Source organism: Ananas comosus, linkage group 3 (genome assembly GCF_001540865.1).
Source record: "Ananas comosus cultivar F153 linkage group 3, ASM154086v1, whole genome shotgun sequence".
Taxonomy (NCBI): domain Eukaryota; kingdom Viridiplantae; phylum Streptophyta; class Magnoliopsida; order Poales; family Bromeliaceae; genus Ananas; species Ananas comosus.
Window position 1 is genome coordinate 10,289,673 of NC_033623.1, and position 26,645 is coordinate 10,316,317.

General features: G+C 35.8%; 5 protein-coding genes across 11 annotated transcripts; 2 read left to right on the top strand and 3 right to left on the bottom strand.

Annotated features, from left to right (window-relative positions):
• On the top strand, positions 341–5,869 carry LOC109707358. Of its 6 annotated transcripts, none has more exons than XR_002215476.1 (13): positions 341–524; positions 840–900; positions 1,108–1,388; positions 1,500–1,574; positions 1,818–1,876; positions 1,951–2,089; positions 2,643–2,739; positions 3,025–3,094; positions 3,655–3,753; positions 3,997–4,086; positions 4,294–4,399; positions 4,791–4,892; positions 5,199–5,869. XR_002215476.1 is itself a non-coding variant. In XM_020228584.1 (13 exons), exons 3-13 carry the CDS (start codon positions 1,130–1,132, stop codon positions 5,305–5,307), a joined length of 1,254 nt encoding a protein of 417 aa, XP_020084173.1. In that variant the 5' UTR covers positions 341–524; positions 840–900; positions 1,058–1,129; the 3' UTR covers positions 5,308–5,869. The 6 variants fall into 6 exon arrangements, 5 of the variants coding, with proteins under 5 accessions (XP_020084173.1, XP_020084172.1, XP_020084176.1 ...); XM_020228584.1 differs by having other exon boundaries at positions 1,058–1,388; positions 4,245–4,399; XM_020228583.1 differs by having other exon boundaries at positions 4,245–4,399.
• On the bottom strand, positions 6,024–11,596 carry LOC109707359 (alcohol dehydrogenase-like 6). Of its 2 annotated transcripts, XM_020228588.1 has the most exons (10): positions 11,399–11,590; positions 11,141–11,277; positions 10,836–10,882; positions 9,662–9,984; positions 8,649–8,731; positions 8,487–8,562; positions 8,340–8,401; positions 7,469–7,564; positions 6,723–6,884; positions 6,024–6,419 (listed from the first exon to the last, which is right to left on the bottom strand). In XM_020228588.1, the coding sequence occupies exons 1-10, from the start codon at positions 11,439–11,441 to the stop codon at positions 6,300–6,302; spliced, it is 1,149 nt and encodes a 382-aa protein (XP_020084177.1). In that variant the 5' UTR covers positions 11,442–11,590; the 3' UTR covers positions 6,024–6,299. The 2 variants fall into 2 exon arrangements, with proteins under 2 accessions (XP_020084177.1, XP_020084178.1); XM_020228589.1 differs by lacking the exon at positions 7,469–7,564 and having other exon boundaries at positions 11,399–11,596.
• LOC109708298 (mitochondrial basic amino acids transporter) lies at positions 12,219–16,705 on the bottom strand. The gene is made up of 6 exons (XM_020229982.1): positions 16,469–16,705; positions 16,302–16,377; positions 15,037–15,132; positions 14,102–14,618; positions 13,243–13,378; positions 12,219–12,893 (listed from the first exon to the last, which is right to left on the bottom strand). The coding sequence occupies exons 1-6, from the start codon at positions 16,583–16,585 to the stop codon at positions 12,705–12,707; spliced, it is 1,131 nt and encodes a 376-aa protein (XP_020085571.1). The 5' UTR covers positions 16,586–16,705; the 3' UTR covers positions 12,219–12,704.
• On the top strand, positions 20,310–22,849 carry LOC109707187 (mitochondrial intermembrane space import and assembly protein 40 homolog). Its single transcript, XM_020228308.1, has 4 exons — positions 20,310–20,538; positions 22,028–22,062; positions 22,187–22,312; positions 22,423–22,849. The coding sequence occupies exons 1-4, from the start codon at positions 20,388–20,390 to the stop codon at positions 22,606–22,608; spliced, it is 498 nt and encodes a 165-aa protein (XP_020083897.1). The 5' UTR covers positions 20,310–20,387; the 3' UTR covers positions 22,609–22,849.
• LOC109707803 lies at positions 25,510–26,125 on the bottom strand. The gene is made up of 2 exons (XM_020229332.1): positions 26,037–26,125; positions 25,510–25,912 (listed from the first exon to the last, which is right to left on the bottom strand). Exons 1-2 carry the CDS (start codon positions 26,123–26,125, stop codon positions 25,510–25,512), a joined length of 492 nt encoding a protein of 163 aa, XP_020084921.1.

Genomic DNA, 26,645 nt, shown 5'->3' on the forward strand with positions numbered 1-26,645 from the left:
TTATAGAGAAAAAAAATCATATTTTATAAAAACCTAGTATTTTTTTTTCGAAAAATAAAAATACTAGTTTCTGATAAAATATACATTTTTTTTTTTTCAAAAATACTTGTTTTTCTTCTTCCAACCAAACTGGCGAAAAATTAGGATAAAAAACTTCATGAATTTTTTTATTTTGATTTTTTTTTCACATTTTTTTAATAATGAAACTAAGTAAGGTGCAAAAGGTACACCTACCCAACTAGGTGTACAAATAAATTTTTTTTTTTTTAATTTTTGGGTGATATTTTCCACATGTAAACACCCTTATAAATACACCTTCTCCCCACTTAGGCGCCACCAGACACAGTGCACCCACTACTCTCCTCCTCTCCCATCTCCCACCTCCCTAACTTGGTTATTTGTCAAGCTCTTCATCATTCCCCAACAATCCCCCAAATTTTACTGGGATCCTAACCCAAGATTAATTGAATCTTTTCTTTTCTTATCCTGAGATGCTGCTACAGAATTAGAATGATCCCATATGTGTAATCATCCAAAACACTCCTTTTATTTTCAATCCCTCTCCTCTTCTTGATGTTTCCTTTTTCTGGGTCTGTACATTTCTTTCCATTCTCTTTTAAACTCAATTCCAACATAACCAAAAAAAAAAAAATGCCCCCACCTTTTCTAGTCCAACTTGGTATTCTTTTTTATTAGAGTCTAGTTGCAAACCAATTTTGTTGCTGATTGGTTCCTACTCCCTATAATAAAACTAAAAGAATAATCTACTTTGTTCTTTCCTTTTTTAATTTTCTCCTTCTCTACAAAGCATGTACTCAGCTTTGGTATCATTTCTGCAGAAAGAGAGGAGTCTAAAGGTGCTGTATTTATCCTCTACTGGCTAGTAAGAGATAGCAAAAGGTTAGATTGTAGTTATCTTATTTTCAAGATTAATTTTTTGATTTCTAAAAGAGTTACATGAATTTAGACTATTTCTTGAATCTTAACTTAGAATTGGTATATTTGCATTATCTCAATTTCCCACTAATGATCATGCAGCTTCACTTGAATCCAATAGGTTCTTGTTGTATCGAACAAATTCGTACTGACCGAATTCTGTCGACGCAGAAAGAAATTAAGATCTGGAATCATGGGATGCCTGCTGTCGACGCCAGGAGATTCTGGCGGAGCTTGCCGGATGCGGAATCCAGGGAGTATAGGAGAGGTGGCAGTGTTTGTCCCGGGATTTCGCATCCCGAAAGGCGTGGATTTCGCACAATCGCTCGGTGATAGCGTGCCGAAGAGCCTGGCGGATAGAATCGCGGCTTTGAGAGCTCGAGTAGTGGTCATGGTTGCTCAGGAGACACCATTATCTGCAAAGCCGAGGCGAAGAACAGCAACAAGGCATGGTGTGTAGGGGGATAAGAGTCTCTCAATTGTTTCCTTTATATCGTTAATTCTCTCTCACTTTCGGTAGTCGGAGGCTACTAGAACATTACAACATTTTATGATTCTTTTAGGAGGATCTGCTTTGGCGAATCTTCTGCGAGCTCTCGAAGACTATTTACCTGTTCTTCTGGGATTGGTGAAGGATGGTAGTCCCTATCATTCCCTCTGTAATTTCCTTTATTCGGTAGTTCGCTGCATAATGTTGTGTAGTTTCACATTAGTTACCGATATTTCCATCGCTACAATCGGCTAGGATAAGATTTTAACAGAATTTGAAAGTTCGGGGCCTGCTTGAAAATTGAAAGGTTGGAGACTCTGTGAAATTCGCGAATCATTTTTTCATTGCTTGGATATTACTTAACTAGTTTGCCTTATTCGTAACATCACAGGCGGTAGGTTGAGAGACAAGGTGCGGTTTGCGTGGGCTAACCAGGAGGATGATGCAGAGGTATGACTCCTTTTTCGATACGCATTAAGAGAACTTAAAGTTACGTCTTAATAATTATTTACTGCATTGTGCAGGAAACAGTAATGGCGAACGCTTGGTACGAGGTATTGTCGGTTCTACACTTGATGTCTATGCTGTGTTTGTCGCAAGCCAATTCCATGCTTCTTCCTAGAACAGCTGGTGACAGTTATCATCAGCCAAGAGTATCTGGAGGTGGGTATTAAACCCTAAATAGTAAATTCTGGGCCATGTTTGTGACACAATTATCTTATGCACCGACACGCTCTTCATTACATGCATTGTGAATTTTACCTGTAATAGTAACCAAATTTGTGGATCACCTAGTGTGTATATTTGAGTGTGGATTTTGACGATCTTTGTGGATTCAATTGCATAAAACAATAAGGCTAGTTTTCATTGACCAAAAGCTCATTGAATTGCTTATACGGAAGTTCACTAGGAAATGCTCTGGATCCATTAAATGTGCTAAAGAGTTATATGATATCAATTTGGAATTAGAATGAGGGGCGGAAAATTTAGCGTGTTAACAACATAAATCAAGTAAACATTTTGCAGGGACTAACAAACATCCTCATCTTTTTCTATTTTAGTACGATAGTGTTCGATGACATGCAAAATCGTTATACTTTTTTCTTCTTTCTCCCCCTTCTTTTGGGAAAAGTACTTTCTAATTGTTTTCCCATAAATTGTACTCTGAAATTACTGACAATGTCACAACTTGATATTTCTTCATGGTGGCATGCAGAGAGCAAAAGGACCTCTGTCGACGTTTTCTTGAAGGCTGCAGGATATTTGGACTGTGCTATTCAGCATGTGCTTCCTCAGATACCTCCACAATCCAGGTTTAAAGACTTTTAAGTTCCTTTTCCATAATCAACCAAACGCAGCAATAGTAATTTGATGGTGTTGAATATAAATAATTAAAAAAAACCATTATATGACAACTTACACTTTTGTGAAAAACAACGGCTGTTTTATATAATTTAACATGGTATCAGAGCAGACGTGAGCACTGTTTTCTAATAGCTTAAGCTTTTGGAGAAAACGGTTGCTTTATATAATTTAACAGATGACACATTACATTCGATCAACGCTATTGACTGTTTTTTTTGCTATTTTGCAACTAGTAGGAGAGATCTCCCAGTAGACCTAACAGAAGGAGTTCTTCGAGCTCTTAGCCTGCAAGCCTTGGGTCAGGTACTACTTATCTATCAACTTTCAAATCAAATAGTGTGTCCTCTAATCATGCAAAAAACCATTTCTAAGTAACTTACTGTAACTATAAAGTATTGCTTTCCTTTTGTTGCTTGACGCAGTTTCCATATTTTCGTTTTCATTCTACTTAATTTTGTCTGCTACTTTGCTAATGATAAGATAAGAGCAAAATATTTTTGTTCCATGACGAATATAAGCAAATAAGCACAAAGGCTTAAATGTCGTTTGTCGTGATGAATGTATGCAAACTATGCCTTATCCTGCTGCTGCTGCTGCTGCTGCTAATGCTATGAGACTACCTGTTGTTGAGGACGGCATTATTTTGCTCAATAGGGGAAAATATAGTGCTGTTTCTACAGTAATTTGTCGATTTGTACACATATCTGTATAGTATTTAATTGCATCTTAACTTATACCAGCAAGATAGCGATTTTCCATTCTTGTTGCAAAGATAACATATTTCCAAGCCTGCCAAGTGATCATCAGTTGTGCTATCTTTCCACATACTCCGCCCTTTCAATTCATTTCTGTGCTTTGTCTAGGGTGTGGATATTCAACTTGGGATGGCAATTGATAGTCCGAAGGCTACCCTAGCAGTGAAACGGCGGTTGGCTTGTGAAATGGCCAAGTATTGGCATCAGGTAATGCAGCATTTGTTCCCCTATCTGGCAAAAACTTACTCGAGTGCAATTAGCAGCACAAATGTACAGCTTAGCTCTTGATTCGGATATGATCACACAATATACAGTTGCTATTGATGGACGATAGTTATTTTCTGATCAAATTTATCCGCTTTTTTTTTCCCTACACATTTCGGTTTCCTCTTACTTGGTTTCATCAGTTCGTGTACTCATTATAGTTGCAGCTAAACTCATTTCGTACAGGCTCAGGATTACATCGCGCAGCTTCCTTTGCCAGAAGGCTGGGGGAAAAAGCATCAGCTCTTTGTTAGATGGAAACTTGTCGAAGCAAAGGTACTTAAACTGCGAATTTAACTGAAACATTCCTTGTTCCATTTTCTTAATGCAATTCCAAAAGCCTTTTAGTCGGTGGAAATACATACGTACAAAACGATGTTCGTCAGCACGAACCGAATTCGATATCTTTGAATACATACATTTTTATCTACCAGGCCGCTGCGTACTATTTCCATGGACTGATTCTTGATGAAGGAAATACAGAGAAATCCCACGGAATGGCTGCAGCTGCTCTTCAGGCATCAGAGGAGTTCCTTAAAGAGAGCAAAAAGGCTTGCGCAGCCTTTAATTCTGTTCCTCCAACATCGAGGTCATCTAATGAACTTTTTGCCTTTTTCTCTCGTCTTTTTTTCTCTGACATCTTGATTAACCAGTCTTCATGATGGTTTCCTCACAGTTTGTTCTTTGCATATGTTTATTACAGCTTTAACTTTGTTCTTTGCATTCATTTTGCTGGAGCATGAAAGTTACAGTTATCTTTTGAATCATTTTCTTCTAGTTATAGTAAGCTATCGTTGATTTTGGAACCAAAAACAAGACGAAAATCAGAAACTATGTCCTTTCAATTTTTCAAGAAGAGTAGGTCGATGTAATGTCCTACGAAAAATGTTATAAAATATACAAGCTTTTTGGTTACTAATTCTTGCATTTTTTGTAAGTTCTTCCTCTACATAATAATGGAATTATGAATTACTTTGCAGGAACCCTCCTCTTTGGGGTTGTATGAAGTATCTAACTGAGAAGATCCCAAAAGATGCTTCAAGCAAGGTTCGCGTGAATCGGGATCTCTACACTCAAGAAAGGTACAACTTAGGCTTAGCTGCAACTATTCTTATAATTCCACAAGAACTGTACTTAATCAAAGCTAATTTATATAATCAATTAATAGTTTCGCCACTGAACACAATACATCAATTAAGGTGGAAGGTCTTCAGTAATCGAATGTGTCCTTTGACTTTTAACTTTTTTTCTTTTCCCTTTTTTTCTCTCTTTCGCAAAAGTTTGTATTGGGGTGATAAAACAAAAATTTATGGCACATTTCGGCATAAAACCATGCAAATTATGATGACATGCTACTGAAGATTGATTGTTTGATTGGAACAATGCAGGATCATCGAAACAGCACCGACGTTGCCCGATTTTGCTTTGGCACTAAAACCTGACGACTATCAACTTCCTCAACTAGACCCAATATGGAACAATGGGATTAGCTTCTAGAGAAACTACAAAAGGATAGTAAAAGAACACTCATGACTTTCTAAATTTGGATTGATTTCAGCAAAGAGAAAACCGGCTTCAACTATCAGTTTGCTGTAGCAGATCATTGGTTATTGACGGCTTTGTTTTGTGCAGACTTGTTGTAGCACCGAAAGCAGGATTCATTGGGAGCAGTTTTCTTCCTCAATACTGTAACCGATTTGTGTTTTTTGCCTAGTAACTGTCATATTTAGGTCATTCTAAATGCATATATGATGACAAAACCATAATCCAACTCTTTTGCCGATCTTTTAACCTTGCTGATCGTCTTCAGCTTTGATCCTACCAGTTGGGCAGATTCGACAACAGATATATTGTGTGAATACAAATGTACGCAACTCAGTAGTATAAGTTTTATCACCTGAGTAAATGAATGTACTGAATCTATGTAATTTGCTTGATTATTTGTTCTTTCTGGATGGTGTTCATTCGTGTGTAATCTTTCCTGGAACTTCGAATTCCAGCAACTATTGTACTTTCAATGTCTTGGTACACTTAAATTAAACTGAGTTTGATTCACTGATTTTAGCTTGTTCAGGAAATTATGAAAGTCATAAGCATGCTCAATTTCTCATGCCTTTATGATGGCATAAGGAAACTTTAGTCCATTAGCACTCGATAGAACAAACATTAGTTATTCAAACCTTTTGTACAAGGGCATATTTGAGCTAGTAAAATGCTGAATACAAATGTTACTTTCAACTCTGAATTATGAAAAGAGCCTTTTGGCAGAGTTCTACATTAAAAGATCGGAATCAAGAATTCCCGTTACAAGCTTTTACAATCACCCAATAGCAGTACATGAAGAAGGCCCAAAGAAAGACAGACTCCTTTCCGTTACCAATTGTTGAATGTCAGATTCAAACAGATATAAGTGAAAATTAAGTCAGTAAAAGCTTTCACATGACAAACAAACTGACAGAACCAGTATCTATTATCCTGGCGTATTCCTTTTACTGCTCTGACATATGAATCACACAGCGCAAGCACTTCCTTTCTCTCATCAGGTTGAGAGCTTCATTTATTCTACTAAACGGCATATCGTGTGTAACAAGTTCATCAACTTCAATTTCCTGCATTTGAGATTAGAGAGCTGACCATTTAGACAACTGAACTAAGATATAGACATGAAAAACAGGCTTGCAAACTTAACTGCGAACGACATTAAGATGGTATATTACATGTAAATTTTAGGAAACAAACAGCAGGGAGTGAGCTTACTAATGATAATCTGAACAAGAAGCCTTAATATATGCAATCAGGGAAAATTCGGCTGTTAATCTAAACGCATTTCAGAGGGCAAGATAGTTCTAATCAACTATAACATAACTAACAATCAGAAAACCTTTTTCGTAAGTTGATGTTGTCCAACTTACCTTGTTCATATATTTATCCACTAGTAAGGGCAGGTCAGATTTTGGTCTCCATCCTCCAAACAAAGAACCTTTAAGAGTTCTTCCAGAGAGAAGTACTGCATAATGAGCTGAGACCTCTGGCTTGACTTTTGGTACTCCTAAAGTCACTGTCAATCCCCAACCCTGAAATCGGACAACAAGTATAACAAAAAGAACAAGAAAGTCAGAAAGTCACAAAAAAAGCCCTCTATCCAAAACAAAAGTGAAAAATCATTTGTGTAATGTATTTGTTTTAATCAATCACCCATATCAAGTTATCAACCTTCCGTCAAGGGTTTTTATTTTCTGCCAGAGAAATGACAGGGAAATATGCTAGACTCACCCTGAACTTCAGATAGATTACAGATCACCATTCAAACTTCAAAAAATTGAAACCACTAACTAAATAATTAGACTGCTTCAATATATCAGTTGGTCTATTGGAATTCAATCAAGCCAAAGTTTACATGGGAGTATGGTATATTTTCCTAGTCAAATGAAAGTCACATGCTAACGGTAGCTAGAAAACTTGACGGAATTTCAGGCAGATTGGTGGATTGAAACAAATAGACTGTTCAACTAGTAATTTCAATATTGGAAACTTCAGATGGTGAATTGCGAACGAGCCAGATTTCTAGTGCTCTAGTGATGTTTTTCCATTAAAACCATCTGAAACTATATCCAATATCCTTTCATATGGTTCAAAAAAGAGTAAAGGGAAGAATTACATCGCAACATGATTGTAATGCCGTAGAAACAATTCCAGTATCACCAACACATTCAAAAGAGTAATCTGCCCCTCCATCTGTCATTTTCTTAACTATCTGCATACAAATTTACACAGATAATGCAAGAAACATATTTAAACAGATATTCGAAAGCAAAGCCAAACATTATATAGGTCTCATAGTAAGTATCCAATTTTTGTGACAGCATGAACAATTTTACTGGAGGAATTTGCATGATTTACCCTTCATCCTACACCCCATTTTCATTATTACTCAGGTCACCAAGTGCAAGAATATGTATACATGCAACATAATTTTGAAAACATCAATTAACAATTCAGCAAGGTAAAACTTGATCTTGATGATTCATATGGGAAGGTTTATTGGTCAACTATTATGTACTAGACAGGCTAAGTGTTCAAACAACAGGACGCTATTGTTTCCTGTACCCCTTCAACCCTGCTATGCTTGCAAACCAAAAGTGTGATAGCAGTGAGATTGAAAGAGAGATGTTTCCCAACAAAAACAAAAGCTGGTTCAGCAGAGGCCACTTTAACGAAACAATAAGCACATGATTACCAAGAACTTGACCAAGAATGATAAATATAATAAGGAGCGTACATCATTTTGCGACTTGGTGATCATGGGTTAAAAATAGGGAAACAACCTCTCCATTATATGGTCAAAAGAAAAAAAAAAAAAAATCAGCGTGAAATCTAACATTGGCAATTTTATGAATATGCTGACAATAATAGAGTAAAGAAATAACTATTATATTTTAGTATTTATTTTTCTTAGTGCCTCTCAGTTCATGCATCCATTATATCTAGTGAGGTTGAAGCAAGCTCTTCTCTAGGAGTGAAAATGCAACCTGTTGAATAGGTTCGCTGCATTCATCTGGGTTGATAAAGTCTGTTATGCCAAAGGCCTTTCCTGCATCAGAAAAAAGTAATTCAACAACTTTTGAGAGCATTCTGGAATCCATAATCCTGTTGAGCATTTTGTATTGATAGCATACCCTTTTCATACTTTTCAGGATTAGTATCCACTCCTATTATCTTCGAAGCACCCCTTATCTTAGCACCTTGCGCCACCTGATTGCTCAAATCAAAAGTACAAAGAAGTAAGCTTTTGCTTAAATTTGAAGCCAGCAGATGATCAGATTTGATGCAACACTTACTGAAAGGCCTACAGTTCCGAGACCAAAAATCACTACAGTTGACCCTTTAGATATGTCAGCAACTTTCCAGGCAGCACCAAGGCCTAAAATTAGACAACAGCTATAATAAAATAAACCCTCTCCTTGCGTTCATATATTGCAAATACAAGCTGTAAATTAGAGAGAATAATAAGACTGAGACTTGAAAGAACCTAGAAGTAAACAACTTACGGATATGTCGTGTTGTAGGGAGTCATATCATAGTCCGATTGGTAAAATTGAGTAATTAGACACCATAAATTAAGCATGGGTCCTATCAATCCGATCAAAAAACCAGACATTCAGATGGTTTCCGTATTCCTACTACATAGTTCTCCAGGAACTTTATTGTGAAAAAGCTATTTATTTTTATTCCGTTTCATTTACGGATCTAAAATGAAGCTTACTGTGGTGAAGGAACTTCGTAGAGCTGATTCCGATCCACTGGAACAAAAAGTGTCGTGGGATATTAATAGTAATCATCAAAAGCCTGTACATGGTTGTTGGCGGAGCATGGATTTCAGCTTTTTGGTGTCAGTCTATAAGATCAAGTCCTAGCAGTGCCTACTCTATGAGGCACAGTTAATAAAACAGAAAACAACAAAACTAAGTTCATTTTCCCAGTTCCTCCAACAAACCTTACCACACAGTCCAACAAATTCTCTCCAATGCTCATAATTTAGTACTTCACTTCTGTATTAACAACAATGTGGCCGAAAGGCTTCTTACTTCACAGAATTAAGGAAATTTCACATTTAGTTGCATTCAGCCATGGCGCCTTAGTAAAAGTTCTCAAACATCATAAAACTACAATCATTTCCAATAATATAGATCCTATGTTGTCATTTCCTTGGTTCAAGATCAAGCAAACCAAACGCCATACTGTGTATAATAGTTTAGAAAATATCAAATATTCAGAAATTGAATTTGCTATTTGAATGCCACAACTTGATAGAACAGAAAATGATATTAAACAGCACATACAGAAACTTTACCTGCGGATACCCCACAGCTTAAAAGGCAAATTCTATCCATTGATGCACTTGAGCTTATTTTAACAGCACAATTAGAGTGTACCACTGTGTACTCGCTAAAGCTTGACACAGCACAATAATGATACACAGGTTTTCCTTTGATCGAGAACCGGGTCTTCTGATCTGTGTGCATTAGACCCTTTCTCTCCAAGCCCAGTTTCTGGCACATGTTACTCTTACCAGATACACAATGCTTGCAAGTTCCACACTCTCCAATGAACACGGTGAGCACATAATCTCCTACTTCAAACTCTGTGACTCCCTCTCCTACACTTTCTACTATCCTGTAAGGTAAAGAGGTTCAACATTTCTCGTAATCGAATTTCGAAATGGGAGAATAACTGCCTACACCTGGCGCATCCGTACAAATGCCCATCATTAGCTTCTAGACTACCACATGAAGAGAGCCTTGCAAACTCAAAACTATACCATTTGAAACAATGGTTTATTGTTAAAATAAGCGAATAGAGAATGATATTTCAATGTTAGCTAAATTGCACTACTAGTCCCCGAACTTGCAGCCAAGTTTCATTTTGGTCCTCAAACTTTCAATTTCAAAGTCACCGGTGTTTAAACTCTCAAAAGATTTCACTTTAGTCTTAATATATATTTTCTATGAGAGGATGAATTATTGCCGATGCCTAGTGCATCTGTACATCTAGATACCATTAATTCACTGATTTATTTTTGTCTTTTTCATCTCATATTCAATGCTACCACCAGTTGAGTTACAATATATTTTGCATACAAAAGTTAAACCATAGAATTGCAAATACGACATAGATGAAAATCAACATATTCATGGCAAACGAACGTACAGATGAACTACTTACAACCAATAATTTTTTACTTTAAGGTAAGGACATAAATGTTGTTGAAAGTTCGGGGACTAAATTAAAACCTTATTGAAAGTTTAGGATTTCAAATGTTGAAATCAAAAGTTGAGAACCAAAATAAAACTTGACTTAAATTCAGGGACTGTAGTCTTTTCTCTATTTAAAAGTTAGACGGCTGTACTGAAAGTACGAAATGTGACGGAGGCTGATTCTCGGAAAGTGCAGGGACATATAAACACACCAGCTGCAGGCAATAATTTCAAGAGCGAGAGAGTAAAAGAAGAAGACAGAGAGGGAACCCAGATGCTTCATGGCCGAAGATCCGAGGAAACAGATCGGGTTGCGCCTGCAGGAGTAACAAGAAGTAAAGATCCCATCAGAATAGAAAAGCCAGATTAATTCGACATCAAATGCAAATCGAGCAATCGATTGATCTGCTGAATACAAAATATTATAACACCGTTCTCTACCAGCTCAAGCTTTAACATGGTTTGGTTCATTTCGCAAGACCGTGGGTTTGATCGCAACCGTCAACATTATTCAACATGATAAGATGATTGAGAGAGAGAGAGAGAGAGAGGGAGGGAGAGAGAGGGAGGGAGACCTTGGATTCCCATTGAGTGACGTCGCTGCGGCAGATCGAAGTACAGACGACTTTGATGCGGATCTCCATCGGCTTCGGTGGCTCCACCGCCACCTCCTCCAACACCAACGGCTCCCCCGGCGCCCATGCCACCGCAGCTACAGCCACACAAAGACAAAAGAGTGATGAGATTTGGATCCAAAAGCAGAAGAGGAATTTCATCGAACAGTTGGAGGGCTAAACAAAGATCCCCAAAAAAAAAAAATTTTTTAAAGAAACCTTTGCAGGTGATTACGGCGGGGGAGTTCACCGGCGAAGACATCTCCTGATTTTAGCTGCAGCTCGTAGATTGAGCGCCTTTTTTTTGCGGTTCGCTTGCGGAGTCGTTAGCAACGGTAGCAGGTAAAAGCCACCAACCAAACTCTTCCCAACTACTTTTTCGAATTAAAGTTATATTATCAAAATAGAAAGAGCTTAATTTGATTATTTAACTTTTAAAAAATTTTAATATTCATATGTAATCTTTTAATTTATTTAATTTCCGTCGGTTACTAATCTTTAACTTTAAAATTTGAATACCTCTTTCATTTTTATAAATTTAATTAGCATATTTTATACAATTTATTTAACTATAAATTTATTAAAATAAAAAATTATTTTGCATCGGAAGAGTCATCAAATAAATTAAATCAAACAAATTGAAACTTCGGCCACTAAAATTAAAATTTGGAAGGTTGGATAGCCGAAGTTAAACTAAAACTACTAAAAACCTCGCGTACTAAAACTGCATCTATGAACCAAATTTATGAACCGATCTAATAATCCCTCCACTCTAGTCGATATATAACAGCATCTTAATTTTAATTATTTTAATTTAGAGCTTTTCAGTTAAAGTCAAAAAAGAAAATTTAGCTGATAACTACTGATTTTTTTACCAATTTTATATTACGAAAAAAGGTAAATGCTACGGGTGTATGGTATACAGTAGCATTAACTTTTAACAAAATTTTAATTTATTTATCATCTGCATAGTTTGAAGTTTTCCTGAAGCTTTTAACAAGTGTAATGGAATCAAAGCATTACAACTGACAATATAGGCTGCATAAACATGTTTCATATTTCATTCAATTTTTAGCAAACCACAATATAAGTTCTGCAAAAAAAAACTTTGCATTATGAACTGTTCAACAGTACTGTCAAAATTTCTAACAAACGTCGCATAGCCTGTGGAAACAAATTCTTTATACACAGTTAGTTTCCGAATGCTTAACAGCTTCATAAACAAAAATGCAAAATAAATGATCTACATCTGGTGCTAACTTCCGATATCATCAGACATTCACATCCCACGCCCCCTGATAAGTCGAAGAAGTCGATGCAAAAATTATACAGCGAAGAACCTTAAAGAATGTCTTTGTAGTTTACTTCAGCCACTGATCTGTCTATCTCTCAGTTCTTCAAACTTTCAGTCAAGAACTGAAAGAACAGAAATTGAAGGAGACGGTCGACGGCAAAATAGTAGCTTCTGATGAGCGCAAATGATGCGATACCACCGCATGCCGTTCGTAACAGAAAACAACATAACTTAAAGTAAATGGTCGACAGCTAAATAGTAGCTTCCGACGAGCACAAACGATGCGATCCCACTGCGTGCCGCTCGTAACCAAAAACCGCGAAACATGATGTTTCGATCTGCAGGAGACATCCCCGTCACTCTCTCTATCCATATTCCAGGTGCTGTCCACTTGAGCAGTTTCCTCTCCATCATGATATACTACAAGTGTCACCGAATAAAAAGAAAATCATACAAGGATCTTATCGCCAGAAATCATCTCATTCTATCTTGCAATTCTTTTGTTGCGGATATAGGCACCACTTAGTAAAGTGAAGAGAAAACAAACTATTAAACTTTCTTGAAAGGAGAAAATTTTACTAATGCTTTCGTTTGCTTCTCATATATGTTACTACCTCTCTCTTAACTATGAACCGGTTACAAACTGTTTATAACTATTATCTGCATCAAATCCGTTATCTGTCAGGAGATGATGGTCAAGGTGTTTCAAAGCATAAGAACTAAAATAGAAAAAAGGGGATGTACAAAAATATCTAGCGCAAAGTAGTACCTTAGGGATAACAATGCACTGAGAGCGAGTTTTGGCTGTGTCAAACGAATGAGACAAAGCAGCAGCTATCGCTCCGGAAAAGCCAGCAGCTAGACTAGAAGCCAGTGGAGATGCAGGACCTACGTCATCAATTGACCTGAATAACAACATTAAATATAGCGCCTTAGACGGAAAAGAAGGACCAAAAATCGAGCTCAAAATGAAAAACTAGTAGTAAAACATAGAGCATGAAATGGGAGGTTGAGAAATTCTCTATATCCTTTCATTTTTGTCTAGACTCTAGACATAATAAAAAGTGGACGACTAACAGAAATTTGGTAATAACTAATTAGCCATGATATGACACATTTAACTTTCATAATCTAATTTCAGTTGGTTTTAATGCTTCTAAGCTATGTACACCAAAATATGTGCCATTCAAAACCTTCTATTTCTATTTTCTACTCATTCATAACAAGGGATAAAAGAGTACATCCTTTCTGTTGCCTACATTCTTTGAATTAATATCAAGAACCTGGATCTCAAATATGTGATCTCCCAACAATGAATTCGCACCGACAACATTAGGGATTGAATCACATGCGTGCATAACAAGTGCACATTCATTTGTACATAAATACAAGGACACATTCATGTATATGCATATATAGATAGATATATACATAGAGTTGGTGCAAGAACTTTGATAACATAGTTGTGCAACAGCAAGCATAATCAACCATGAAAAGAAAATTTAGAAAAAATTATTAAAAAAAATAAAAGAGTAGAATGACAACTAATTGCCAGAAAAGGACAGGTCAATTTTAAATTATTGCGTTCAAACATTTCCAATCAAAAGTAGAAGAAAATTTAAGAAAACCTGGGTGGAGGGTTTATATCAAGAGCCTTCCAATTGAGCATTGCTATGTGAATGAACTGCCAAGTAGAAAAGAAAGCACCACCGTAAACACAGTCTCGAGCTACCCCGGGTCGAAGTCCCCTCCACAAAGCACTCCAACCTTCCAAAGACATTATATTGGACGCGCCTTTAACATCAGAAGCTAGTGGAGGTCTCCCCGACCCAGTCAACATCCATGGGTACTGTTTCAGTGCACCAATCAAATCTGGATGTTTTGGTGAGAGGGTCGATAAAAGACTAACGGTATTGTTCCATGCTTTCAGATCAGGAGTATAACTGGGTAGAAGTTTTGAAATTAGCGGAGTTGCTTCTTGCATAACCTTAACAGGTCCCACAGTTTTCAAGCGTGAAGCTGAAGAAACCTGTTCACGAAGCTTAAGGAGTTCGAATGGGGTGCATGCAATAGCTTCCACAGCACCAGCCGCTACACCAGCCAAAGCAGCTTCAGAGACATATACATAGTTGTCTTCCCTTCCATCTGCGCATTACAACATATTACTCGATTAACAAAATGTTCATTGCATTTGACACTAATTGTAGGAGAAGTAAACCCACTACGATAAGTGTTGTGAGGGTAATCTAACAGGAAACCAAATTTTAGCGTGTATTAACAATGTAATAACAGGATAACACTAACATAGATAATTAATAAACGACAAAAGCTGCATCTAAACATAAAAGTACAGAGAGTAAGCAAAACTCAACAGGTACAAATGAAATCAATACTAAGATACAAACACTTGCTCATTTGAATTCATCCAAGCTGCCCTAAAACTAAGTTAATGAAAGATACTATCTAATCAAGTCATACCAACTTATTATATAATGCGGTAAAATACACAATATGTCATAAGATTCATTCTCAAAGGATCAGGGAAAAAAAAAACAAACTGTACCTTTATAAAAGGCAGTTAAAAGTTCATAAACTCCAAACCGCGCTCCTAATCCTGAAATTTTACCAATAATTGACCATCCGAGCCCACTGTAAAGACCTGCAACAACAATTGCACATCTTTATAAAAGATCTCTAAACAAAAACATGATTATCTGATTGTGAGAAGAAAAACAAATTAATTACTGTAAATATTATCCTATTTTACAGCTGTAAAAACTAAAAACACAAAAAAAAAGAGAGCAGGATTAAGATTATTGTTATTATAAGCACAAAGAACTCTCTTTATACCCTTGAAGCTCCTAACTCATTTAGATTTCAATAATGTAATATGCCAACTCTATGCTTTACGGTAGGAGGGCATCAATATGCAATCTTCAAAAGATAATTGTTAGGGGCCATTTGGTTCAAGGTTTGTAATATTCCGCAAATGTTGCATATTTTATATTTGGAATGGCAAATTTGTTACTAACTTATCAAGCTACTTGGATTGAAAAGTTGTTCAGAACTAGTACACTCTTATTAATGACTCCCATCAAGCATGGAATAAGAATATCTCCTAACCCATGATAATTTACTATTCCTACCATCTAGAAATCTATAATGATTCCAGTAATTCACTAACAACTTTTACAACTACCTAACTTGAGTTGAATGGTGATGATTTAAATATTTTCAATAGAAAATATGAAGGACTCCCAGAATATCACAAACTGTGAACCAAGCGGACTCTTAGGTTAATCATCAGTGCGTTAGCAAGAACAAATTCAATTAAAACCAGCATACATTCCGAAGCTTCATAACAATTGGTCAAAAAACAACTATTCAAGATTGCAACTTGTTCACAATCAATTTTCTGTCATGAAAGGAAAATAACAGGCTGTGCCTTTTTACTTCAAAGCACACAATCCAGGAAACATTACGTCGCTGCATCCATTCAATAAGGGCCAGTTTGGCCACACTTCTGCTTGCAGCAGCAGCAGCAGCAGCAGCAGCCTCAGCCCATCGAGAAGCTGCTGCTGTAGTGGGAGCAGAAATGGAATTTCAAGCCTCAAAAGCTTTGAATAAGACGCAGAAAAAGCTCCTAGATAGTGTTTTTTAATTTTTTATTCTTTTTTTGCTCCTAATAGCATTACCCAGTGAGCAATTCATCAAACAGCACTATTTGCCTAAAGCTTTCAAATTTGTCATTTCTCTCAATACACATCAAAATCTATCTAAATTAACTAAAAAAAAAGAAAAAAAAAAGAAGAGAAAATTATAGCCCACCTGCAACACCTGATACTAATTTGATCCTTTCCAACACCTGAGAGAGACCCAATTGCTGTTTAGGCCCCGCACCAACCTAGATCAAGTAACAAAAAAACCAACAAATTACACACCTTTAATCCTATTGATCAGGTACCCAAAAAAGATGAGAACGGTAGCGGTTTCACCTGTAGGAGGGTTTTGAGGGTGTCGAGGGGGTGGGTGGCGGAGGCGGCGGCGGCGACGGCGGCGGAGGATGCGGCGGCGTGGGCGGCGAAGGTGTGGTTTTTGAGGAGATCGCCCATGGAGATTGTTGTGGCGATATTCGATCTCTACATCGATGAAGCTGAGGCCATGTTAGGGTTTTAGCTTCGAGCTTCGAAGAAGAAGAATGGTTTAGGGGGGTTTTAGGGTTTTGATGTGAGGTGAGAAGGAGGAGGAGATGTACAGAGAACCCCTAAATTAACAAGTATTCTAAACTAGCCCCCTCAACTGCTCTTTGCTTTTTTAATTGAGACCCCCTCACTTTTAAATATTTGAATGAAGTAATTTTAGTTTAAAAAAATGGAGATTTTGTTAAATTAATTGGTGATTTCATCCAATTTAATAACTCTAATATTTTATTAAACAAATAAAACTAGATCAAATAATAATTAATAACTAATAAAGTCATTAATTTTTATATATGAGTATAAAAACTCAAAAAAAAAAAAAGTATAGAGTTTAATTGAATTATGATCCATAGTGGAACAAAAACCTAACCTTTCAAAATTCTTTCTTTTTTTTTTCTGCCTAACTTCTAAATTTTTTTGAGTTGGATCATTGGATGACTTTTTTAGTACAAAATTTGGATGTGTCATTTATCTTATGAGAGCAAAATTCAATTAAAATATCTAACAAACTAAGAGGACTAATTAGCCTATAATTATATATAATTACAAAGGGTAAATTTCACGTTTCCTTAAACTATGAAGTTGTTGATGCTTTGATTCTCAAATTTTTATTTATTATAATTTTTAGTTTGATCTTTCACAATTATTATAATCAAGTCCCACAATCTAATTTAGTTGACTAAATTTTTAAGCATCACTAATGTAAAAGTGATGTGGCATTTTAATTTGGGTGTGTCATCAATTACAATACTACTACACCACCTATATATTAGCAATATATAAATATTTAGTCGACTAAATGGGATTATAGGACTTGATTATAATAATTATTAAAGTTCGAGCTAGAAATTATAATAAATTAAAGTTTGAGGACTAAATTGTCACCTGCCTCACAGTTTGAGAATCAAATACGCAATTATTTTGGAATTATTTTAGAATAATGAATTTATTTATCATTAAAAAATAACTTAATTTTTATTTATGATTTAGTTTATAAATATGTTATAATGTACTGAATTTTGATTAAATTAATAAAGTACGAATTAATTCATGTTAAACATGACTAAAATAGGTTTCGAAAAGTTTAGACTAAATTTGGATGTTAAAAGGAATTCGGATTGAGACAGAATTTAAAACTTTGAAAATAGAGTTTCAGGTAAATTTCAGATGCCCGAAACCGATATCAAGCACTAGGAAGAGGTTTCAGAGGGTCCTATGTGGGAGAAATTCTATACTATCACACTTGCACTACGTCATCAATAATAAACCAATCACATTCCTTCTTTTCAACCAAAAGGACAATAAAAATATTTTTTTACAATCATGATGGGACATATACTCTTAAAATGAGACATTTGATTAATTTGTTACGCCACGTCATCAATATATCCGTTGCATTTTAGAATTTTTCCCTATGTGGAGCCCGAAACCTGGCGCAAACAGCATGTTTTGTCCTTTTGCAAATAATGAAGTGTGAGCGGTTTAGTTGCCATTATTGCAACCCGATGAATTTTGATGGAAAGAAAAGTGCAGTAAAACTTTGGTATAGTTTTGTTCCTGGATAAGTAAAAAGTTGCTATTTCAGAGATAGATATAAATTGAGATATAAGCGGGGATTAGATCAATTTTGTGTTTGGATGAAAATTGGATTATTCCTGAGAATAAAAAAATAGCGCTTGGTTAGGTAAGATAGAATAAGAAGGATAATAGGTTTTATAAATAAAAAATAATGATAATTACCCTTTTATTATATTTTAATTTGAATTTTTAAAATTTTAAATTTATATTTTTAAATTTAAAATTTTAACTTTTAAATTTCAAAATTTTAAATTTAAAATCTTCAAAATTAAATTCAATTTTAAATTTTAAATTTTAATTTCAAACTTTAAAATTAAAATCAAATTTAAATTTGAAAAATTAAAATATCAAATTTTAATTTCAAATTTTAAATATCAAAATTTATAATTAAAAATTAGAATTTAGAATTTAAAATTATAAACTTTAATTGAGATTACAAAATATAAATTATAAATTTTAAAATTTTAAAATTTAACTATATTAATTAGATAAATAATAATAAATTATAAATAAATTTTTATTTAATATTTTATTAATTTAATTAACTTAAATAATCTAATGTCAATTATTAAAAAAATTAATTATATTAATTAATTATAATTTATAATTATTTATAACTTAATTAGTAGAGGAATAAATTAGATAATAGCTTGTTCCACCTAATAGATGGAACTACTATTCTCCCTTCTTAACGGGTTATTTCGAAATAACCCGTTAACACAAAGATAAATTAACATGTAAACTTTGTTTGGTGTTTGGCAAGAATAGTGGGATAAAAAGGGTTATTACCCTTTTATTCCACAACCAAACGGGCCTAAAAGAACAATAAATAAGAGTAATGCTACAGGTATATCCTAAACTGAAATGTACATTTTACACATACTTCATTTTGAAGTCATTTTTATTACATTAATTTTTTTAAATTTTACTAAAAATTAATTCAATTTTATCAATTCTAAGATTATAGGTGTAAGATCTACACTCCAAGAAGAGTGTACAAGAAGTATTTTTCGTTATTGAAATTTATATGAGTTGTTAGAATTTTTAATGAGAATATTAGAATTATACGTTAACTAGTTATTATAATTTTTGTGTGATTATTATGATTGTACAAGAAGAAAATAAGAAAGAAACGATAAGCTATTTATTACTAAAAATTGATTTCAGTGTTTGCTCTATCTTGGAATTAGAGAAGTTATTTGGTAAAATATAAGTTCTTTAAGGGGATTCTGTGAGGAAAAAAAATCTAATTGCGTACAGGTCTCTACAAATATAGCGAATTGCAAATATATTTCTATAAAGTTCAACTTTTATATGTTGTCCCTATAAAAGTTCTAATATTTTTAAATATGTCCCTACCATTAGGATCAGTTAGAAAAAATTAGTTAATCATACATAAAATACTTAACCCTAATTAGTTAATAAGATGAATTGACTTTTTTATCCTTTTTCAATTAATAATTGGGATTTTTGGAAGGATGTATTTGTTATCACAAAAAGATCATTTTATTTATAAAATAAATAATACTTTAACGCTAAAAAAATAAAAGAACATATTTAAAAATATTATAATTTTTAGAAAAATTTCAAACAAAATTCCTGTAGTTTCGCACTTTCTCACTTTAGTACCCTATGGTTTAAAATGCATCAATTTACCCCAAATGTGGTTTTGTTTTTATCTTTTCGGCAGAATTTTTCTTAATATTTAGTTAAATTATATACAAAAAAACTTCAGATACCCACATAGATTTATCGAATATTTACTTTAGTACTCTTTAATTTTATTTTGTCACTGATTTAAAAAAACAATAAAATAAAATTGATAATAAAAAAATTGATAATAAAAAGAGAAAAATAAAATCACAGGGGCAAATTGATACACTTTAAACCACAGGATACTAAAGTAAGAACGTGCGAAACAACAGGGATTTTTTTTTTTTTTTTTGAAGTTATCCGTAATTTTTATAAAAGTAAATATAAAAATTAAATTTTATAAAAATATATTTATGATTTATTTACTATGTTTCAGACGTTAATAGGGACTCGTGGAGTTCAAAGGGTACAGCGGCGTGCTTATAAACCCTCGTGTCGTGTTGTGCTCGCAAATCCTAACATTTTTTTGATCCATTCCTTCTTTATGGGACAAACTCAGAGCTTCACCGCCGCCGACAACCGCCAAATATCGCCGCCGCCGCCTCCGCCTCCGCCGCCGCCGCCGCCGCCGTCGCCGACGACGACGACCGTCGAGCCGCCGCCGCCGCCGCCTTCTATGGAAGCTCTGGTCTCAGGTCCAAATCCCATCTTTTGTTTTAATCCAAACCATGGAAAAAAAACATGATCCGTGCAGCGAAAATTCTTAATTTTTTCTCTGTTACTCCTATTTTGGGATTGCTGTTCTCAAAGCGATTTTACGCTATGAAAGATCCAAAAAAAAAAAAAATCAAAAACGCTTTAAATTGCGGTTGAGGAAGTACAAAATATCTTATTTATTTTTGTACGTGATGTCTCGTTTCGTATATCATAATCAGTGACGTATTTTTCACGGTCTCATCCGAAAAAAGCCGAAGCATATCCGTTTATACTTGCACCCCAATTTTATTTTATTCGTATTAAATGAGCCTCAATATTAAATGGACCACTACTGTTCTCAAAAAAGCTTAGGCTGTTAGACCGCGGTGCTGTAATACTGTGTGTTGTCACTCATTATGTCTAGGCTCGAGATGTTTTTAATACGCGTGTGATAGTGACATAAATTAAAAGGGAGGAAATTAAGTGAGACTAGGAGTTTGGTAGGATTCGAGCTTGGAGCGTCTTGCTCTCGCGCCATAAGAATGATGTGAAACATGAGTGTTTGGTTTGGTTCCTCAGAAAAGCGTGAACAACTATTTTCTAGGAAAAAAGTTTTCCATAAAAAAAACACTTATTTTCCAACGTTTTTATTTTCCGTATAAAAAATTTGAAAAACGAAAATACTATTTTGCCATGAAATCTGGAAAAAAAAACTTTTTTTAAGAAAACTACTTTTTCTAGAAACCAAATGGGCGGAAAATACTTTTCCAGTTGGAGAACTATTTTTTAGGATATCTGCCGGAAAACCAAACACAGAGTAAGTTGCCAGAAAACGGTGTTTTCATATTGTATATTCAACATGAACGATCACTTTTGGGCTGAATTTAATACTTATTATTCCTGCTCATTGTTGAACAGAAGGCTTACCTGAACTGTTTGTGGCGGCCACTACAATCGCGTTAAGAATCATAGTCTTGTGAAATGTTGGGGAGAAAAAGGCGTAGTTTGGTATTGCCGCTATTTTGTTGTTCTCGGTATTGCAATTTCTATTCTTGGCATTGATGCTTAGCTTGAGATCCGTCTTAGCCGTATGCAGAATGACATCTTCTTATTAAAAAAATAACAAGAAAATAAGTTACTGAAAATTTTGTTTTCTGTCGCCAAACAGACTCCATAGATAATGTGGATTGGAAGCAAATAGTTACCTGCCGGCGCACTCCAGACTCCAGATAGAATTTGTGTAGAAAATGAAAAGATTCTGACAACAATTGCCGATGAGGCGTAAATTCACTGTTTTCATACCGTGTCTCTGTATGACTGTAAACTAGTTAACCCAGTAGAAGTTTGTCAGTAATAAGCTTATCTGATAAGGAAGGAAAGAAAATAGAAAAAGGAATACCTCTGTCGCATACTGCGATTCAAAGTTGGTTCTACTAAACATTCTAGTTGAATATTCTGATTGATGTTCTCTATGTTTCCTGTGGACAGAAGCGATGGCTTTTGGCGAGGATGGGAGTGAGGAGGTCCGTATGTTTCTATCGCTCTAACAAAGCATGCTTGTTCTTTAATATCCGTATTGTCAATTGTTTCTTACACTCTTTGCCCGACATGTATTTTGATCCTTAGAGAATATCATTACTTTTGCAGTCGCTGGATGCGAAGGTTCAGAAAGCATTGGAATGCCCGTGTGTCGCCGGCTTGAGAAGTGGTCCTTGTGGGGCTCAGTTCACGGAAGCATTTGCTTGCTTTCTCAGGAGCACTGCCGAAGAAAAGGTTCAAGTCATCTATTATTATCATTTAAGCGACTAGAGTAGTTAGATTCCGTTGTTTCGTTTCAGTGGAAAATCCTTGCATGAAGTTTAGTTTGCTGTTTGATTATGTAGGGATCGGACTGCGTTAGTCCCTTTATCGCCTTGCAGAATTGCATCAAAGCAAACCCAAATGCATTTTCGAAGGATGTTTTGGAGGAGGAAGAAGAAGATAATGAAAGTGGTCAAGAGGACAAGAAGATGTCAAATTATAGAATCAAAGCTCCAGCTTGGTCTAGAGAGACTAGGTCAAAAATGTGAGATGTATTCATTTTTTCTGTAATATTTGCAATAAATAATTATGGTAGATCACGACAAATGGAAAATTTTGAAAGCTTTACAAAGTCAAAGGCGGCAAAATTGGCCGAGCTTATGTGCTAGGTAGCGCCTTATTCTATTTTTATTTTATTTATGAACATCTATTTGCTCACAACCTTTCTCGACAGTAGCAGATTTAAAACTCTACCGCGAATGCAGAAAAGAATTCTTTAAACTTGTATATACATAAGTTATTCGTCTGGGTAAGTTACACTGATGATTATTGGACTCTCTGCAATTTTCAACTCTAATCCTCTTTCTTCAAGCTAAAGCAGCAGTGCTTGAGTTTAAAGACGAGGGATTAAAGAAAAACTTATACTAGTGCTGCTTTCAGTCTGGGACTCTCTCAGTACCAAATTATCAGGATCTGTGATCAGAGTCCCAGACCATGGATGAGAATCATGGAGTCCATTATTCAGGAAAAGTAAAGGAAATATTGGTATACTGATATCGATTGCTCGACAGACAAAATGATCAATTTGTTAAATTCATTACAGTACTTTGAAAGGTGATGAAGGATTTCTTTTCTGCGCTCTTTCTTTTTGAGATGAATGTGCAATGACCGCGTTTTAGTTGGCGGAGCTTAAGTTTTTCAATTTATCATCTGTTTTTGTTTCATTGTTTCATTGAGATATTCATCTATTTCTTGTGAAAATTCTTGGTACCTGTGTTTTGTTTGAGCAGAGTGTTTGATTCTCTTCTTATGTACTGGAATTGAAACATCTTTTGTTACTGTTTTATTTGCTTCAAAATATTTTCATAGAAATTGCTTATGATTTTCCCTGTGCGCATTTTCGGTTTCATTGAGTAGGTATTGGGGACTATACATAGAGTGGAAATAATATCAAACATTTACGGAATAAATTAGCAAAATTATTTCTCTTCATGGATGATAAATTGATAATACAGAGAGATTGATCTATCACATGAATTTTTTTTTAAATTCTTTTTATTACATAGCTTTAGCTTTGGTTGAAGTAGCTTGTAGTTTCAGCATGCTTATACTCCCAGATATTTGTGTATAACATTTTTATGCATGCCTCAATTGCTGATGTGTCTCCACTGCTAGTGTAAATTGGGCTGGATTAGAACTTAAAGCTTGCTTGCAGAGTAAATAGTTTCTTTGGGTCAAGTACGCCCCTTAAACTCTATTGATTTTACAATTAGGCGTTTCAAATTTTAATTTTAGCAATTAGGCCATCTAAAATTTTATTAAAGAATTTAATTAGTTTCTCTCCTACAGCGAGGTTATTGATTTAATAGTCATTTTGATCACATATCTTGTACACGATGTTCTATAACTTTACGATGAAAAGAGATCTATGTCTTTCCTTGTGGTTGTGATACTTACTCACGAGGATTGAAAAATCGAGTAAATTCATCTCCAATTTTTTTTTTCTGTTAGAATAAAAAAATATATTATTTTTTTGTGTTTTAAAGCATTAAAAGATTATTTACAAACAAGCGATCAGAAACGTTATGTAATTAGTTACTTCAATTGGGGAGAGAAGCCTATTAAATTGTTCGATTTAGAAGCCTACTTGTAAGTATGGTGAGTTTAAGAAATCTTTGTATATTTTTTTTGTTATGTATTTTATTTTTTTAAGTGCAGTTTAATGAATTTGAATCATGTGATAATCAGGGGAAAGCAAACAGGCCCACGCGATTTGAGCCTAAAGGTCTCCGAGTTTAAGTCATATTTGAAGTATGATGTAAAGAATAGGTAGCACGCTATCTGCTTCATTCATTGAATGAATGAATTAAGCTACAAGGGTGAGGCAACCAGGTGCCTCAAGAAAAAAACCGCACTAGAAGGGACTAGGCATAAAAAAAAAAAAAACCAACGATCATAGGAGATATTTCCAAGAAGAATCTTTCCAAGAAGAAAGCAGCAGCTTGAGCTTTTGAATGGCAAAAAACAAGGTCAAGCTATAAGTTACGAAAGATAAGGTTGTTCCTGGCCTTCCAAATGGTCCACTAGTAGGCGACCAATTTGGAAAGTCCATTGCTCCTATTTCATAAAGACACATTAAGTGAATAGATGGTCCATTGACTTGTCGTGAGCCCTGCACAACACACAGGCCGTATCTCCAAACCACCCTCTCTTTTTGAGGTTATCGGTTGTAAGTGGTCTTTTCTTAAGGACTAGCCAGCAGAATATTTTGACCTTGAGCGGTATTCGGAGCCTCCAGACCATGTTAGCACGTCCATCCCTCGTACCCCCATCACTCAACATTCTATAAACCGATTTGACTGAAAATATACCGTTGCTACACCATCTCCACCTTATTGTGTCCGGCCTGAGTCCTATTTTAAAGCTGCTGACCCTATCTTTGAGCGCCGAAAGGTTGGGACTTAGGCCAGGCGTAAAGAGTGACTCACGCCCAGGATCCTAGTCCAGTTCCAGTCCTCACTTCCAAAGCAATCCCTGACCAGAATTGGATTGCAATCCAGCAACGTGTAAACCTCCGGGAAGGGCGTTTGAAGTGTGGTATCCCCGCACCATCTGTCCGACCAAAAGTCAATAGAGCTCCCATTGCCCAGCTTACAGTTGATTCCTCATTTGAAGATAGCGTTGGTTGTTAGAACTCCTTTCCACCAGTGTAAGAGAGGCCTGAAGCATTTTCCCTCCCACAGAGGCCTTCTTCTTTGGTAGTATAAGGCATGGGTAATCTTGATCCACTGCAGGTGAGGTGTTGTGTGAAACCTCCTCCACCATTTGACCAGGAGCGCCTGATTCATGATAGCAACATCCAGAATGCCTAACCCGCCTATCATTTTGCTCAAGTAGACGTTCTTCCATGCAACTAGGCACCCCTTGCCTGAGGAGTTGCTTCTGCCGCTCTAAAAGAAATCTCTACGTAGGGCTTCGATGCGCTTGATCACCCAACTGGGTGCCTTGAATACCGACAGAAAGTAAAGAGGTAGGTTAGTAAGCATAGTGTTCACCAGAATAAGTCTACCCTTTCTTGAGAGGAGTTTGGCTTTCCATCCATCGATTCTGTGTTGCAATTTCTGAATTACCTCTCTCCATGCCTCCTTTGTAGGGGGTTTTGTGGAGAGGCGAAATCCTAAGTAGGTGGTGGGGAAGGTGCCAACTTTGCAATCAAGCAAGTTCGCTAGACTTGCCGCTTTGCCCTCAGTCTGTCCAAGGTAGTAGAGCTCAGACTTATCTCTGTTGATTTTCAAACTAGAAGCCCACTCGAAAAGGTGCCACATCAGTCTGAGATTTCTCATATATCTTTTCCTAGCCACAGAGAAGAAGAAAGTATCATCCGCAAACTGTGTGAGGGTCGTTGTACTTTCGTTTGATGGACCAATACTCTTGAAGAGGTTGTTAGAAGTAGCCTCGCTGGTTAATCTGGCGAGACACTCCGTCACCAACAAGAACTGGAATGGTGATAACGGGCCCTTTGTCGTATTCCTCTCTTAGTTTTGATCCAATTGGTCGCCTCTCCATTGACCAATATAGCTACTTTGGCGTTGCATACACATTGTTCGATCCAGTCAGACCATTTTGCATCGAATCTCCAGTGGATCCTATCGTAAGCTTTTTCGAAGTCCACTTATATGCCGACCCCCTCGGTAGCCTTCTTACTACCTCATCCAATTAGCTCTGAGACGGTGACATATGCGTCGGTGATGTTCCTCCCTTTCAAGAATGCTAATTAAGAGGGTGAAATTAACTCGTTCATCACTGCTGCAATACGATTTGCTAGGACCTTCGAGATGATCTTTTGGATACCGTTAATGAGGCTGATAGGTCGAAAGTCATTTACTTTCTCCGCCCCTTCTTTCTTGGGGATTAGACAAATAAAGGAGTAGTCGAAGAGAGCGGTGGATAGCCTGTCCTCGTACAACTCCTAGAACAAGTTGAGTAGATCACCCTTGATGGTCTCTCAGAAAGTTTGGTAAAACCTTAATGGGAACCCATCAGGACCCGGAGCTTTATCACAACCTATATGGAATACCGCTTTTTT